The sequence below is a fragment of the Eucalyptus grandis genome, chromosome 6 (genome assembly GCF_016545825.1).
Source record: "Eucalyptus grandis isolate ANBG69807.140 chromosome 6, ASM1654582v1, whole genome shotgun sequence".
In the NCBI taxonomy this organism is placed as follows: Eukaryota; Viridiplantae; Streptophyta; class Magnoliopsida; order Myrtales; family Myrtaceae; genus Eucalyptus; species Eucalyptus grandis.
This window is the reverse complement of record NC_052617.1, coordinates 48,922,079-48,940,417: the sequence shown is the minus strand read 5'-3', so window position 1 is coordinate 48,940,417 and position 18,339 is coordinate 48,922,079. Positions and strand designations below refer to the sequence as shown.

Below are 18,339 nucleotides of genomic sequence, written 5' to 3'. Positions count from 1 at the left end.
AAAAATTAACTGGTGTTACTAAATAAATTTATGTTCTTTTTCTGTTATGGGAAAGAAAAGAACAAAAATAATAATAATAAAGAAACAAGAACATTGGTATGCAAATCTTAAACGACTATCATGGGTGTATGCTATGGTATCTATCGAATCAATTGAGTCATGTGACGGATACATGTTGAGTGCCTAAATGGATTCGCGGACTTAAATGACTAATTTCAATTTGTCATGTTACTTTCGTAAACGAGTTTGGCGATAATTATCTTAGCATTACTCAAGTCCAAAGTCGTCGGGTGATTGGCGACGGTGACCGGAGATTCAAAGATTATCACAAGTGAGGGTGATGAAATGCTAGTACTTGAGGGCCATACGTCCCGTTAATGAGGGTTCGACGACGACTGAGCCGACCGAGATTGGCTCCCTCGTCGGCGGCGGTGCCAAATCTAGCTTCCCCAATCCTCAACAAAGCCAAATTTGGCTCGATCAGTTGAGGATAGTGCAGTCTCCGATGAGCCTCCGGTGTAGACATGGACGACGATTATTCCGATTTTTTTATGATTTTCTGAATTTTTTCCACCGTTCACTTTCCACTAGAGTGTTTTGGACCAGGGAACGTATAGATAATGGATTAGGTGGAAAGTTCATCATTATTAGGGAAGTGGTTACGGATCATGGCAAAAATAAGACTAAGAGGGCTAGTCGTCGGGAATAAGTCCCGATTGCTAGGGGACAAAAAGATTGCTATCTAATTCATTGTCCAACTCCACAAACGATCTAAAGGGCTGAGATCAATTCAATTAATCTTGGACATATTTGATTTTGATTGATATATATGATTAGGTTCACGCCTGTAACTGCGAAGGGAACACGAAGGAAACCTTTAAAAAAATGACATTATCATAGATGCATAGAAAGGCACTTCACAATTGGACTAGAGGCAATAATATCTATCGAGAATTTACTTTCTTCTGACCGATCTCAAGAATTTATCTCAAATTGGATCATACCTGGAATAGAATTCAGGAATAAGGAACCAAATCAAGATCTCGTGTCAGTAATTATGACCTCTATATTGACCCTGTAAAATATTAACGTAGCGGGCAAGCATTCAACTTGAGTGTGACACATCTCGTGTGCTGATCACATTTTCCATCTCTAGGAGGCCACGTTGGCCTCGCTCTCATGGAGTCTTACTTGATGCAAATGAATGCCATTTTCATATTCTTATGGAGATTGATCGGGCAAAATATTTGAATATCAGATATTGTCCATAACGAGTAGTAAGGGGAATGACATTGAAGGTCAAACCCAATGTAAAACTAATGAAAGTTTAAGACGAGAGCTGACGTAGTCCGAAGCATAAAGCCAAAGTTACCTCAACAACTTAACTTTTAATCCATGAGAGGTTGCAAACTAAAACCCTTGAGATTTGCTAGTATTATAACTACCCTAGTTTTATCAATCTGCTAAGTTGTTCGGTCGATCCTCAACCACTTTTCACGATCCATCCATGAAGAGATCGGCGAACACCGATCCAGTCATCATCTCCATCTATGTCGAATCACCATCATCGTCTTCCTCTCGAAACCCTAATCATCCCACCACAAAGATCAAGCCAAGCTCATTCCTCGAAAACCCTCAAATTCCGGGAACAGACGGTTACGATCGTCGCGCTCAGCTCCTTGCCTATGCAAGAGGAATGAGAACCAGTGGCGGCTCTCAACCAGCAGCGCAGCGGACCGAGCATAGGGTACTCAGATATTATTTGTACGGGCTAATCTTCGCGTCGGTTTGATCATGTGGTGGGTGAATTAACGTGCGTGCATTGCTTTCGAATGCAGAAGAGTGGATGGTCAGCCCAAGCTGGGCCAAAGAGGCTCCGAATATGTCTCGATCGGATTCTTCGGCGACGGAACAAGAGTCGGAGATACGAGCACCTCGGGTCCGACGATGAAGAAGAAGAAAGATCTGTGACTCCTGAGCGTGCCAATCAGAGAAGTAAAATGCCCTTTTACGTAAGGAATTCTTACAGAACCTTTTCATAATCATTCTTTGCGACGAGTTCATTTACTTCTTCAATCAACTTGCATTATTTTGTGGTGATAACGTTCTTGCGCTTTTCTTCCCTTCTATCTTTGTCTCAACAGAGGAAATTCAGACGCATGCTCGGAAAGTTATCATGCGGATGGAAGTGCGCAAAAGGATCATCATGACAAGAGGTGCACATGAGTAGTTGTGGGAAGAGGTATTTAATCGATTGGCATAGTAAATTCCATTGCTGTAGCCCTGGGACTCTTCATCTGATCGAGATTTACACGTTAATATATTCATAAACATGTGAGAGACGACGGGCGCGCATCGCATCATATATAATCATTCGAGTCTGCGCTTTCCGGTTTCTGTATATTTTCGTCTGTGCTCATTAATTTAGTCATTCCCTCGATTTTTTTTCTTGGTTCATCCTCGTTAGCGGCAGATCCATGAACTTCTCAGACGCCGATATCTTCAAATTCAGCAATTGATCAGCGCGCTTTTTGCCAACAAACGCATACCAGGTCGATAGAAATATTTGAAGGACAAAAAGAGAATTGAGGGATCTTGGATTAAAGACAGCGATTGCTTATAAACATATATTAGGAAAGAGTTCTCCAACTAACGATACAATTAATTGCCAAATCTCAATTAGCAGAAGGTAGTGTCTGCCCTGATTTCGTAAATGCTCTCAAGTAACCGTCGTTAATTCGCATATGGTTCATGTCCTTCCATATGACAGTGATTGATTCAGTTCAGCTCCCAAATAGTTTCACTTTTATTGCAAGGTAGCTGCTTTTCTTTTCTTTTTCCATTTATAAGAGATTTAGATCTTTTATTTCCTATTAGTAATAGCCTACTAGCTATATATTCTAAAGAAACGCCTATATATCTTAGCTAAATTAAAAAATTTAGAATTGAATTGTCACATATTTATGATTTTTTTAATAATTTTTCCAGGGATATGGTATAAAGTATTTACACAAATCTAGTATCCTCGTAGCGAAATCGAAAGAATTATTTTAAATAGTGTTTGTTGTCCACTCACAGTCGGTCATCACATGAAGGATTTTCAGTATGTTCCGCAAAACCTGCTTTTTCTTTTCATGTGCATCCACCGCTCACAAGTCATCGGTCAACTATGCATAGCACGGCTGATAGGATAGATTAAGAATCGACAATTTGGCGAAGGGACGAGGGTTGTGTTTTTCTTTTCCGCAGGGCCCCCCGGTCGTCCTCGTGCAGGACACGGTTTTTCTTCTTCCCCCGGAGACTTTTCTTGGCCCTAGAGTCGGGCTCAACGACGAGACGACTGGACGAGAGGTTCCAGGAATTCTACGGGATCGTTACAGCATTTCACCCGTGAAGAAAATACAGCGTTCCGTCTATGACTCTAGGAGCAGACGGGGCTGCTGAAAAGAAGCTCTAATAACAGAGTGGAGTGAAGAAAATACAGCGTTCCGTCTGACTCTAGGAGTAGACGGGGCTGCTGAAAAGAAGCTCTAATAACAGAGTGGAGGAATACGATGTCGAAAGATCAACTGCTGTTCACTATATATATTTCAGAGTTTGATGATATACAATGATTATTTTGCACCTCCACAGAAACACAGAGAGAGACAGAGAGAGAGAGAGAGAGAGGGGATAGCTTGCAGTTTCAAATTAGAGATTATACTATTGGGGCATATTTGTTCCAATAATTGAACCAGTGAATACATGGATATCCAACTGAGGCCTCTTTTCCTTGCCAACATCAACCTCCGAATCATAGACCTGGCTTCACTCAATTTAAATACACGCATTTCATGATAGAGATATATATTTATATACATTTGTCTCCCCGTTTCATTTTCTCACCATCGCCACGACGACGACGACAACAATGATAGGGTCGTCTGTCCCTTGCAATCTTCACTTTCACCAGTGAAAAAAGAAATTGAGAGAAAAGCAAGAGGCAAAAATAAATTGACCTACCCTAGGCATCAAACTAAACATATTTGCAAGGCATGAATTCCTAAACCTAATAATACAGACCAAATACATGCTCTCTATAAGTCACAGGTCTACAGCTAGATCCGCAGGAAGGCAGTGAGAAGTTGATGTCAACGAATAAGCAAAGATGAATTTGGTATGGTTTATGCAGTTGCTCGTCTACCGAGATCGTGATAAGGAGATGCCGACCCCGATAATGTGGGGACTGGCCTCTTCACAAATGGATGATCTAAGAGCTGAGCGGCAGTGGGACGCTTGTCAGGATTAACTTGTATACATTGCGAGATAAAATCACGAGCATCTCTGGATAAAGAATCTGGTAGCAGTGGTGGCTCACCCCTTCCTATCCGAAACAATGCTTGCATCTGATTTGGTCAACAGTTAAACAGTCAGACGTAATCTTTTGCTTTCTACGGGATAAACGTAAGTGCAGTTTAAGGGATAACAGGTTTGCGCACAAAACGATTTGAAATGATTCAGTTTCTTACTAAACTGAAAAATATAACAAGAGTACATAGTAAAGCAAAAGAAAACACAGAAGGTATTGTATGATTCGACATTATTGAAAAGCTGTTATCAGAAGGAAAACCCTCATTGTCCAAGTTAAAGAGTTGCCTCATCAGAGACAACTGGTTGGAAAGATTCTTCTTTTCTTGGAACAAGACAATCGGAGGAGATATTTTAGCAAGAAATGTTAGAGGAACATACCCATTCCAAAGGAGAATATGGGACCTGACCGGTCAGCATCTCTAAGACAGTGCACCCAAGGCTCCATATATCAGCGGGAAGCCCATAGCCATGGTTTTTGGCCTTTACAACCTGAATTAGCCAAAGTTTGCATTACAATCCTTTCAATAATGTGTATCAGATGTAGCAAACTTGTTGATTGGATGACTCAAATGTCTAAAAAGAAAGAGACAAACAATTATGCATATGAAGCATTTGACTAATTGAAGTTCAAAAGTATCTGTTAGTGGATAATACAGCACAATCAAAGAAAGAAAGTAACAGTAGCAATAATAATAATAGAAGTAGAAGAAGAAGAAGAACGACGACGACAATAACCACACCTAGATGCAGCTTGAAAATTTGCCACGAACACCAGACTATGGGATCAACATCATCCGACATCACTTGTGACACAGCCCATGATCCACCCCCAAATCAAGTTTTGCAAGACGCACAACTCTCCATCCACAGAGAAGACACAGACTAAAATTCAGAGGATATTGAGGTCTTTTTAACAGTTCGAAAACCATGACACAGCACATGTCACGCTTCAATAAGATATTCGCTCATAGCACCCCCCTTGGTAGTCAGAAAATTGGCAAGAATGAAAATCCATTCAACCTTCATTCCTTTCTTCGGATGCAACAATTTGAGCTAGAGGGGACATCCACTTTTGACATATTCTTGGGTGTTACGGGCATTTCATATCTTTCCTAGAAATTCCACTTTGACCCTATAAATTTCTGGAAACAAACTAATCACTATTTGTTTGCATTGAAGATGAAAATGAGTATAACACTCATGAGGATATCATCCTATCACATTCCATTCCATGCCTAGTACTTGTTGCCTAAATGCTCATAAAAGGCCTCATTTGAGGCCACTCCACCAAGAAGCAAATTTTTAATAGCCATGGGAGTGGGGCTTAGGAGAGTTTGCACAGTCATGTGCCACATAGTGCAGGAAATTCAATGACCGCACTCAATAGCTTTTTGATTATTACAGAGAAGTGATTGCAGGATGTACTAACGACATAATGAAAACTGTTGCAAAGTAAAACAGAGATGAGGGCTCCATGATTTGCCTGCAAAATGAAGTTGTAAATCAGATTATGACTTATTTTTTGTGTCTTTGACTTATTTTCAAGAGGGAAATGTTTGGAGTCCAAATTACCACACAAGTACTTCCTTTGAGCACTTACATTGTACCATGTATTCTAGGAAATTAGATATTAAATTACATTTTATAATATCCGATTGCTCCAAATACCGTCCAAGTCCAACCGAAATTCCATACTAGATCAGAGCAATTGCCCATCCTACCTCCTCTACATTCTTCATAGCCATCTTTGTCTCAAATACAGTCTCAGTTCATCCTATTTTATCGTATCAGGAAGTGGTAATTTCAGTACAAACACCCCCCATGGGTACAAGGAGATATAAAGGATGTATATAGCTCCTTCAATCTTCACATTGGCAATGACTGCCAACCAAATATATACATGGATACATTTCCTCCTTCGCACTTTGAAAGAACCCATTAAGCTCGATGTAAAGGACAGTCACTTAAGCAAAGACAATAGCAGCAACTGAAAAGGAAAAGACTAGAATCTACACACTATCAAACCCTTTCATCCAAATAGGAAATGTTTTCAAAGAAAAGAAATATCAATATATGCCCAAAGAGGAAATGTCCTGCCCAGAAATGTCCTGCCCTTGTTCACTATCAAACCTTTCATCCAGCTCTACATCTTTTTTGTCCTATATATCATCTGATCCACTGGAATATGATGATCACATCGACCCTAACTTATGGGCCACCAACCATCATTTGAATAAAATAATCTAGTCTGACGCCAACTCAAAAACTCAAACTTACAGTAAAAGAAAAGAACCAGAAATAGAAAGGATGAAAGACAACCTCCGGTGCCATCCAAAATGCAGTGCCCTTGCAAGATCTGACATCATTCAATTTGGTTGCCTGAGGCAGGAGAAGAAAAAGGATTAGCCAGTAGTGTTAGCAGATTCAACATCCATAGAACCAAGTGTCATCACGTACAACCTTAAAAAAAAGAAAAAAAGAAAAAAAAAAGCGATAATTACCTTTGCTAATCCAAAATCTGCAAGTTTCACCATTCCACTTGCATCGACCAAAATGTTTGCACATTTGATGTCCCTTAAGCACAACAATGAAAAAGATGAGGTGCCGAAAGAGGTGAAGCAATTTTACAATGAAGAATGGCAATTGAGAACCATTGAAACTGAATCAGATTCATAAATATTTGAACAACTATAAAAACAAGAGTGAAGAGAGCTTAAGTAACAAAAAATAATATGATTCAAATAAACCTATGAAAGCACAAAACAAAGTTCCACATGATGCAGCTTAAGTCAGCAAAGAAAGTCATTACTTTGAGAATTATTTTGCTCCATTATATTCGCAAGAAACAAAGATCAATTCAAAAGCCGAAAGAAAAGTCAAAACAGTGCATGAAACAATAGGGAATAACTACACGGAAGTATGTTTTAATGCAACAACAACACTAGATATTTTTCCAACTAAAGGCAGTTATATTGCAACCACAATAAAGCCAGCTACGGTGCAATAACAATATGTGGTAAAAGACAATCTAGTGAAACCGATGAAGACCAGATTAAGTCTCAAAAGGAAAATCAGTGTTCAAAGACCTCTCACTTAAAGATATAGCCAATATAAATTACATACGGAATACACACCTTAGAAACAATATAGAAAGAATTTCTTCTAGTAAAACATGAGGAGAAAAAAAAAAGATTTTCTTGGAAAAAGAAACACAATGTTTGCCCAAAGCATGTAGAGATCATACGGATACAGCTGCAAAAAATTGGCAGCAGTAGCACAATGGTAATGCAGACATAACACACCAACAACGCCCACTAAGAACACCCAAAATCAAAGATCTGGCACTAATAACATGACAGGAATTAGGGTATAGTAACATCAAAGGTGCCTACAGAGATTGTATAATAACACTACAGGAATTAGGGTATGTATGCATGTCTCACCTGTGGAGCACATTGCGATCATGAAGATACTTTAGACCGCTTAAGATCTGTCGTGTGTACGAAGAGACTTGAGAATCTTTTAGATGATATGTTTGATAGAGATTTGCAAGGGAACCTTTCGTCATGAGCTCGAGAAAAATATAGAGATTGGATTCATCCTGTTCATGCATTTGTTGATTGTAAGAATGTGGAGAGTTACTTGCTACAAAGCACGTCATCAACATAATAAGAAAGAAAGCCTTACCCTGGCTGTGCCGTAATACCGGACTATGTTCTCATGTTCAAACTGACTTAGAAGAGCAAGCTCCTGAAATGAAAGCACTCGATGAGATCAAGCAAATACTGGTACAAATTACAGCTTTGACATTTCCAGCCTCTCCTAATTACGTTGACGTTCTAGATAAGGCAAAGGAGAAAATATAATTACCTGTTCCAAATACAAGATACTTTGCCTTCCCAAATCTCCTTGATCCAGCAATGACACTTCCTTTATAGCAATAAAGAAGCCATCACTGCAGAGCAAGAGAAAGGAAGAAGGACATTAATGATAATTTCCTAATGTATGGATTAGAATTCGATGAGTCCATAGAGTACCAAGAAAACCAAGTAATTTCCGGTGGAATAAACTCTCTCAGTAAATGGAAATTACATAATGCTGCAGATGTAGGAACAGCAGGAACAATAATGGCATGTAAAGTATATGACTTTCAATGACAGCAGGAAAAAGATTGATTGACAAGTACAGGCTTTCTTAGTGTAGGAGTCCTGCCTACATAAGCAGAAGAGTCACATACATTTGGGATATCAGTCAAATGCATCCTTTTTCATTAATTTGCCAATTCGTGAACCTTAAAGGACCAAACTCCACTATCACTGCAGCACATCAATCTAACTCTGTGAATTTCTCTCCCACACTCAGAGCTAACAAAACTCAGATCCATATACTCCTTTTGCTTGCTAATAGCAACTCATCATCCCACAAGAAACCAACAAAAAAAAAGAAAGAAAGAAAGTCAATAGTACTCCTTTTGCTTTCGCAAACCAAATGTCCCGCATGATGATCTTAGACTGGGTTTTCGGCAAAAATTAATAAGGTAATAAGACATCTGAGCCGTGTACTTCGCTCAATATCCAAGCAACTCCTAATTTCCACCAGCTAACGTGAATTATACAGAAAATTCGGAACATAACCTTAGAGCTGCATTAAATAATGACCTACCAAACGGTTCAGGAATTACACTAGCAAAACTAAACGATTAGAGTGAGGCCTGGAGAGAATTTCGCACTTACTCAGCTATTCCTTCGTAGACTGATCCAAATGACCCACGGCCCAGAAGCTGACCCTTATCCCAATTTTCGATTATTCGTCTGAATCTCTCACTCGGTGAAATAATTATCGGTGTAGTTGTAGTAGTACTTGAAGAGTCTTCATCATTTGAGGTCGAAAATGAGCAAGATGTCGAGAGCACCGCGGTCTCCCCTAACCTTACTCCCTTTTCCTGCTCCTCCTCAGCCGCAACCCTAGTCGCTTCATTTGCTAATCGATTCCGCTCTCCTCCATCTCCGTCTTCTTCATCAGAGGAGGGATGAACCCGTTCATCAGCAACGCTAGAACCTTTTTCTTCTTCTTCGACAACAGGGGCAAAATACCTCAGTAAGTCCCACGTCGAGCAACCATCGTCAATTATCGGAATCCGAACTGAGGGTGGAGGCTTAAGCATAGGCGGCCTAGCGCCCTTTATCCCACAACTTCCTCTTACCGCAACGGATTTTCCGCCCAGCTCAACAGACTTGTCCTGAATCGACTGGATTGCATCCGCCCCGAGTCTCTCGCGAAGGCTGTCCCCTGAATCCTCAACCACTTCATCGCGCCGCTTCGGCTTAGGCGAATGGATCCAAGTCAATTCAGTCAACCCCCCATCCCGCGACTCGGTTTCCGCCGCAGCCTTCTCTTCGCCTCCGTCCTTGGGACTCTCCGTCCACTGCAACCTCGACCGGGGCAGGAGATCGGAGGACGACCTGATCTTCCTCGCCTCCCACGCCGCCGTCGGGATGGCGAAGTCCTCGATCCCGGTCAGCCCCAGGCTCCGGCATATCAGATCGATCTCGCCCTCGCCCCCCTCGACCCTGAAGCTGGTCTGCTCGCACAGGTCCAGCGACCGCGTGTGGAGCGAGGCCGAGGCCGAGGACGAGGAGTCGTCCGGGGAGTACGACGAGGAGGACGCGTCGTAGTCGTAGTGCTTCGCCGCGTTGCGGCGCTCGAGCCGCGGCCGCGAGCCTCGGTTCTTCCTGGACTCCATGCTAGAGAAGAATCGACGCATGTGGCCGCCGCATAGGCCTAGGGTTTGGAGCGCAGATGGGGAAGAAGAGGGAGAGAGAGCGCTCGAGAACTCGCCGACGCGGCACGGAAGGAGGGAAGGAAGGAGGAAAAGAGGGAAAGAAGCCGCCGCGGCGGCAGCAACAACAACCACCTCGTTGTCGGCGCTTCGCTCGGATTTCCCGCGGTTGAAGACGGCGTGGAGAGACGTGCTCGGTCGGGCCTCGCCGGTCTCTTTCCGGGAAAATATTGGCGAGAAAGAAAAAAATTGGGGAAGGAAAAGATTTTTTTGCAGAGAGAGAGAGAGAGAGAGAGCTGACCGGCGAGAAAGAGTGAAAGACTGAAGAAAGGAGGAGGAAGAGAGAGAGAGAGAAAACACGGGAAAAAGCCGCCGAAGGAGATTGGAAAAGCGGGACGCGGTGCCACGTGGAGGGATCTGACGAGGCCGGGGGGGCGACTTGGATGTGGGGTCCCCTCGTATGTTGCTCTACGGCTGGCGGTGGGGTGCACTATGCCCCCGGCGGTGGGCCCGCTCTCGTCCTTGTTGTTCGTCCGTATGGTCCTTTCCTGGTCTACATAATCCCAATTAACAATTTTCGTACACGAGGATTTTACCCAACCAGACTCGTCGCCGGCTCGAATATTTTAAATCATACGCGGAAGTATACGCGAAATAACGAAAACAAAAACAAAAACCCGTCTGGACTTTTTAAAAATGCACGCGAAACTTTTTCTTTTGTTTTTGGTCAGAGCACGTGAAATTTTTAAATATATATTTTTTCGAAAGAGAAAGAGGTTTTGTTTACGCCAGGCTGCCAGCTCTCATTTGCCGGGAGCTAAAGAAGATCCCGGGAATATCTCTCTGCTTCTAGATAGCACCATTTGTTCGTGAATAAAAAGCCAAGTCGTTTATAGAGGTTTTTTCTGGGTCGAAATTTTATAGAGGTTTACGAGCTGTCAAATTCCTTTTGAGTTCCTAATCAGAATGGGTGGGCAAGTCGCAAGTTGGGCATAAAAGAATCTACAGTCCTTGGCAGCATACCCATCCAGTTCAAGACGCGGCCCATCAAGTTCCTGGTATGGCGATGTGCAGATCGGCCGCATTAATCTTCTTTAAGACCGTGAAGACCGAATCGATCGACGCACCAAATCAGTTATAGTGCTCAAACATATCATCCCTAATAACAACATCATCCGACAGCAACAGTGCATATCCCGTCACAACTCGAATCCTAGAGGGATGGAGGGACATGGCCGTCCTTCCACCCGAAAAATGTAGCATCTAACCAAGCATCTAACCACCCATGAGTCCAACTCTCAAAAGTCCCCACGATAACGTCATTGCTCTGATGGCCACTAACCAATGGACCTAAAAATATTGGAAAATAAAAGGGTGAGCAATCAAAATTCAACGAGTAATACGTATCGCTTCTAAGCAAATCAAACACCCATTATGCACTTTACAGGGTAATATCAAAACTGAAAACTCATTTATCTTAATTTCGTCAAGCCGTAGTTGAAATAGTATTTTACTTAGTTTTGATGTCATTAGGATTATGAGTTTGTTGATTCGAGTGAGCTTTGTTATTTTATTTTGGGTATATCCAAGTGAGTGGTATTATGTTTTCATTGAATTTGTAAAAGTTATGGTCCGAAAATATTTATATATACCATGAGTTCAAACTAGTGCTACACATTGAATGGTGCATTACCTCATCGTACTCAAGTGATATAGAATTCGGTTCATTCCTACCCCTTTGCTATCCTTCAAATGGAGTCTTGAAAAACAAAACCATGAGGGCAATGGCAGTGCGGCTGCAACCCAAAGCGAATAATATCACTGTGAGTGGGATCAAAAGTGAGCCCTCACATATTCGATCGATATTTTCTCAAGGTTTGGAACGTTCGTGAAGTAAAGATACACGTTCAAAATCAGAGGCACCTCTTGACGCACGAGTTACGGGATGATCTTGTTCAAGGCTTTGCAACATCGGTGGAGAATGGACCGGCGGATGGGGGATACGAGCATTCGAGGGCACATTCATCGTGGTCACCATTGACACCTTAATGGTCTTCATTATACCAACAGTGAAAATTGCTGCTAGTGTGTTGCCTATGGATTGAGCTAAGTAAGGCGCTTCCGACCATGGAATCACCTCATTACCTTCAGTGATATCTAAAATGTCGTCATCATCCATATACAAAGGACGACCACGGACCCAGTTGAGGATCCATGCAAGGGGCCGCACTTCAAGTCGGTGAGGGATTTCGTACGTCTTCATTTTGAGTACCGCGGGAGATGATAAGTGATTTGCCCCTAAACACTTTTGACATTTCTAAACTTGGGTTAGAGACTCGAACTCAAACTCGACCTACTTTGACCGGTATTTGTTAGAATAATTGAATATTAAATCACATATTTATTTAATAATTTTAGTTTTTAGAATAGTTGACAATGGCTATAAACAAATTATCACATAGTATTAGAGTAGGAGGTCTAAATTCAAATTGTTTAGTCTCCTATTTACCTTCCTAATTATATATTTTCACGCTTTAGGCGTAGGCCAAAGTCCACCATACGCGTAAAAAAAAGTATTAGAGTAATAAAATATTAAACTATGCCTTAATATAATAGTTTAAGCTTTTAAACTATTGACAGTGGTCCTATATAAATTCTCACAATTTCCAATAGTTTGGCAACGATGGCCAGAGATGAAAGGCCGTCTCAATGGAACCTATAATCGACACCAACATCGTGCGCATCTGAAAGATTTTAGTCTTTAGCGATTATACATGTACAAGAACCAAACAGTTAACCCAGAATTGCAAGCCGTCAGTTACATTTAGGATCCTGGCCAGAACAGGTAGACAGGCTGCACGTTGGGATAGATGAATCCGAAGTTCTATTCCACCCCGCCTGCCTTCTCGTCCTCATTGAACAGGTCAAAAATGGAGGCGTTCATTGCCACTCCCGGCCTCCTCGGCATCCCGGTCCTGTTCAAGATCCGTTCCATGAAATTCCTGTTGTAGGTTTTGGCATTGTCCGTGCTCTCGTGCGGCAGGTTCTCGGCACTCGGCCATCTAGTCTCCGAGATGGTAATGCTCGGGTCGGCCGCATTGATCTTCTCCAGGGCCGCAAAGACCCAATCGACCATCACGTTGAACAGGTTGTGGTACTCGAGGCTCCCGTCCCTCACGACGACGTCCCTTGATATGAACAGTGTGTACTCGAGGGAGATCTTCTCAGGGTCCGAGAGTACGTGAAGTACGGGTACACATTCAGCATGAGGGGCGCCCCTTGACGCACCAGCGACGGCACGATTTGGTTCAACGCTTGTGAGGCAGTATCGGAGAATGCGTCGGCCGACGGAGGGTACAAGCTTGCGAGCACATCCATCGCGATCACCTTGGACACTTTCATAATGGTCTTCGTGATACCAGCGGCGGAGATTGCCACCACCTCGTTGTCTATGGCTTGAGCGACGTAAGCCACGCCCGCTCCCAGGATCACCTCATTACCGATCGTGATGTATCCAATGTCCACGTCGCTTATGTATGGGCAGACATCGGTCTGGATCCACGCGAGGGACGTATTTAAACTCGAAGCAAGGTTTCCGATGTCCTCATTTTGAGTGCCGAGTGAGATGACAAAGGGTTTGCCTCTGAACACTTCCAGCATATCTTTCCTCAGTCGAAGTCTCGGACATAACTTATCCGATAAGTTCCCAAGAGGCTGACAGCGTCAGCTGGAGATAGGAGATAGGAGATTATCTCCATTAAACTTGTAATTGACACCAATATTATGGGTATCAGGAAAGATTTGAAAGACGAGTACTCAAAAGGAACACGCCATCTCGAAAAAAATAGCGATGTATGATTTGAAAACAATAAATTTGAGAAGATCACTGAAATCTTTCCCTTTTTTTTTTCCTTTTTTTTTCAGGCATGCAGAGGCTTACTCACTCGGTTGCTTGTGAGTTGTGAGAACAAGCCACTGAATTTTCATAATCGCCACCACCATGAGCATTGCTATCCCTTGAGCAGAGCTCTTCATTTTAACCAGTTGATTCAAACTTGAGCAAGACGGTTGATTCATTTTCGAGAGATTATTTAATGCGTGTTGGAGAAAAGCTTAGTGCAATATGCTGGCCCAATTCCGTGCAATCGAATACGAAATTGAAATCGGATCTAGGCAAGATTGCAAAAGTCGCCGTTGACTTTCCACTACTCTACTAAGACATGATTTTGTTTTCAGGGCATTGTGGTAGTAATTTTGGACCACAAAAATTGAAATTTTGCTGCATACATAGTATAGATAATGAGGTTTTCTAATCTCTACAACGGCCAATAAAAATCATCTCCTCGTGATTCAACTTTTTGGAGGCAAACCCACCTGTGTTGGTACATTTTCGTGTGCTTTGTTCGTGTGTTTTGCCCAAATGTAAATATGCTCAGCAGATTTTTTAGATTTTAGTCTAGTGCTAAAGGAATGTTTAACGGGATAAATATTATTACCTTTTAAAGGCAGAAGATAAATACTCTTGAAATAACCTGTTGACTTGAGCAACCCGCGATTAAGGCCCTGTTTGGTAACAATCCAAACAATGCCAAATTCTGATTCTTTATTCTCGGGAGTAGTTTGGAACAGAATCACGTTTGGTAAAATTTTGTTCCCAATAACAAATTTCTATTTTTTGTTTCCGGAAGTAGATTTGAAATAAAATCAATAATTAAAAAAAAAAGTTGATTCTTGTTCTAGGAACAAATCTAAGAATCAAAACAACTCTTCTTCTTCCATTTTCTCTTCTTCTTCTCTTTTATTCTTCTTCATCGATCGCCTCGTCTACCATCATCGCCGCCAGTGGCTAGGCTTGCCTCTGGAGGGCGAGCCGTGCCGTGGGCCTCGCCTAGCCCCGGCGAGGCACGACCGACGAGGGCCGGCCTCACTGAGGGGCGGTGACGCTCCGGTGAGGTCGCCGGCTCTCATCTAGCCGGTCGCCGTTGAAGAAGAAGAAGAATACGAGAAAAAAGAAAAAAAATGAAAAAATGAAAAAGTATAAAAATTATTTAAAAATGAGCATAGTACCAAACGTAATTCTATTCTATAATAAAAAAAAATTAGACAGTTATCAAACGGCTTAAAATGCTTAGAATTTGTTCCCGGGAACAGAATAAAAAAAAATCATTTTTGATCATAATCTATTCCCGAGAACAAAATCGTTACCAAACGTGCCATAAGTAGTTAGTTCCAAAAGCATTTTGAATATGGCCGACCTCCACGGGTTAGGTTAGCTTTAGTAAATTATATCGTGCATGATGATTAGTCTCTCTCTTGAAGAGGCAGGAATTTGATCACAAAATGGTGAGAACAATTCTTGTTCATAAAATCCAAAAACAGTGGAAGTTGAGAATTAATAGTAAATAACCAATGCATGGAAATTTCGTGCCGCGAGAAATGTATATATTTACTGCTTTATCTGGTATATTAGCTAACTTTTGCTTTATCTGTTCGGCCTGTTTATATCTTTTTAAAAAGATGCACATTATATTCAACCAATCTAATAAATACATTATAATTACAAGTAATATATTAAATATATTTCACAACGAAATAAATTACCATTATACTTTATTTGAAATTAAAGTAATACAAAAAATGTACTTTATGGGATGAATAATTCAAAAAGAATTGCTTTAGATAAATAAAGCAAAGCTCGTGGAATTAGAAATATTGAATAATTGAATAAATATAGAAGTAATTATTCAAATATCTAATAATACAATTTTTGGTTGAACCTATTTCCGCCATCATTTTGACTCAGACGCTCATTTTTTTACCACTTAATTGACCAAAATAACCCCATCCTCTCTTTTCACTTTGTTCTTTCTTTCTTTTTCCTTTTTATTGTTTTGATACCAAGGAACAGCTAGAGCCCCCTTACAGGATCACACGACCTGCCGGTACACGGTGACACCATCGGGGCCTCCACAAGACCCCACCACATGGCTCCCGCTTAAGATGTATTAGCAACGTAAAGATTCAAACTCATTCTCTCGGCGATGAGGTAGTAAAGCCCAACCAACTGTGCTACCCACCGATGGGTTCGTTCTTTCTTTTTTTCTTAATCACGTTAATCAAGAAAATGAATTTCATTTCCCTGTCTCTCGTTATATGCCCATTCCTCCCAACAATTTATCATTCTATTCATATCATAATATCACTTTGCCTAGATAACTTTGTTAATTTTAATTCCCAATCTCATGTTTTGAAGCATAAAAGCTATATATAAGATTATAAACTTTCATTTGACGTCTTATGAATACACAATTAATTGCCTATTTTTGTTCAAATAGTTTGAGTGAAATTATATCATAAAATGAAAACCAAATTTCAGTTTAACAGATGTTTCTTGTGGGTATTTTTGCTAGAATTAGTTTTTAGATTTCCATAGTTAGAGTGTGTTTAGTAACTATACTGTTCTTGGAAATAATTTATGCTAAAAAATAATATTTGTTTATATTGTTCCCTTGACGAGTTTCTGATAATTCAAAAAGATTTGATGACCATACAAAATTTTTATATTCAAAATAGATGCATTTAATACGGCCCTTGAATTTTTTTATGACTCATAATATCTTTTACTTTTTTTTTATAATTTTATTACATTTTTCCTCTTTTTTTTTTTTCTTTCTTTTTTTCCTTTTTTCTCCTATAACCGGCGATTGGTCAGACAAGAGCTGGTGACCTTATGGGAGCCTTGTTGTGGCTAGGTGAGGCCGAGGCTCGAGCCAACAAGGCTTGGTCTCACTGGGGTCAGTGAGGTCGCTAATTTTTGTCTAGCTGGTCACCAGCCATTGTCAAGATTTGTGATTGGCTAGAGGAAGAAGAAGAAAAATAAAATGAAAAGAAAAAAATTGTTTAATTCTTTAATTGTTCCGAGGAACAAAGATTTTTTTTTTTCTATTTCTTGATTCTATTCAAAATCTATTCCCATAAACAAAAATGTTATCAAACGAAGTTTTTTTTGTTACAAAAAACAAATAGTTACCATTTGGTTGGTTACCAAACAAGGCCTTAAAGATCACTTATTATATGCTTTCATTTGAGCTTTTCGCAAATATGAATTGCAAATTAGGAGTTGAAACTCTAGTTACATTTTCTTTGATTCCAAACTCAAACTTTTAAGCACTTCTTAATATTTTGATTCTCTCGCTTTAAGATCGCATTCTCTTTTTCTTCTTCTTTTTGTGCTTTATCTTTTGTTGATATATGGGTATGATCTAAAAATAAACATCTTCTGACTTTTTGGCCATGCTTCTAACAAATTAGTCTTTCTATATTTTGATTTGTTGCTTAACATAATCGAATAGCGCGATACAGAAAAATGTTTGCTCGTAAGTCAAGGATGAGAGGAAAAAAAGTCTCGTCAATAAATATTTGGTAGAATTCGTTGTTACGGGGATATTTCAGTCATTTTACTGAAAAATGCACGCTTTTAGTGAAAAAGATATCTAAATAATGCCTCTATTATTTTTGAAAGGACGGTGAAAATTTTATGTTTTGTGGGGTCTAGTGCCCACAAAGTGCTCGTCTCTCCGAAAAGGGCGGTGGCAAAGGAAAGCACTACCTCACAAAGCTAGAACGGGTGAGGCATTGTTTCTTCTTTTTTGTGCAATCCAGTTCCTTGATCGATGGTGTCGTCGTTTTAATTATTTTAAATACCCTAAGAAAATGGCTTGACTAATTATTTTCGATGAAATTTTTATGTTATTGTGCGGCAACACAGTATTGAAATTACCATTAAAATCCGCAATCATCGTAGAAATAAGTTTTGATATATTGTTGAATGACAAAAAGTTTTACTCAGATGGCATCAAGTGTGATGTGTGAATGACCGACGTATGTATTTTATTTCATGCGAGGGAGGGGGGAAAAGAGGAGGAGAAAAGGGAAAGGAGGGAATTCATTTTATGCTTTCACCCTTAGGATGCAGGAAAAAAAAAAGATCGACAGAGAGACGCGGAGGATTTTTTTTTTTTTTTTTCTGTGGAGCCTTTTTGCGACGCAAGTAGATATGGAGAATATTCCTTTTCTTCGGTAAATGGAAATAAAGAAAAAGAAGAAGAAAAGAAAGAAGACTCTCCACTTGTTCAATCATCGTAATTACCAAATCGCCCTTCCTTTTCCTTCCAATGGCCCGAATTCGAAGGCCGAAAGCGTAATTCTAC

General features: G+C 40.6%; 3 protein-coding genes across 3 annotated transcripts; 1 reads left to right on the top strand and 2 right to left on the bottom strand.

Moving 5' to 3' along the window:
* The first annotated feature begins 1,436 nt into the window (after positions 1 to 1,436).
* On the top strand, positions 1,437 to 3,458 carry LOC104450464. The gene is made up of 3 exons (XM_010065032.2): positions 1,437 to 1,747; positions 1,839 to 2,012; positions 2,145 to 3,458. Exons 1-3 carry the CDS (start codon positions 1,508 to 1,510, stop codon positions 2,208 to 2,210), a joined length of 480 nt encoding a protein of 159 aa, XP_010063334.1. The 5' UTR covers positions 1,437 to 1,507; the 3' UTR covers positions 2,211 to 3,458.
* Positions 3,459 to 3,677: 219 nt separating this feature from the next.
* Positions 3,678 to 10,457, bottom strand: LOC104450465 (mitogen-activated protein kinase kinase kinase 1). Its single transcript, XM_010065033.3, has 8 exons — positions 9,084 to 10,457; positions 8,221 to 8,305; positions 8,038 to 8,100; positions 7,794 to 7,951; positions 6,852 to 6,924; positions 6,670 to 6,729; positions 4,729 to 4,839; positions 3,678 to 4,385 (listed from the first exon to the last, which is right to left on the bottom strand). Exons 1-8 carry the CDS (start codon positions 10,112 to 10,114, stop codon positions 4,164 to 4,166), a joined length of 1,803 nt encoding a protein of 600 aa, XP_010063335.2. The 5' UTR covers positions 10,115 to 10,457; the 3' UTR covers positions 3,678 to 4,163.
* Positions 10,458 to 13,013: 2,556 nt separating this feature from the next.
* On the bottom strand, positions 13,014 to 13,789 carry LOC104452179 (glucan endo-1,3-beta-glucosidase). Its single transcript, XM_018875639.2, is given in 2 exon segments — positions 13,014 to 13,366; positions 13,369 to 13,789. Coding segments are annotated over 2 exon segments (774 nt in total).
* Between the last annotated feature and the right edge of the window lie 4,550 nt (positions 13,790 to 18,339).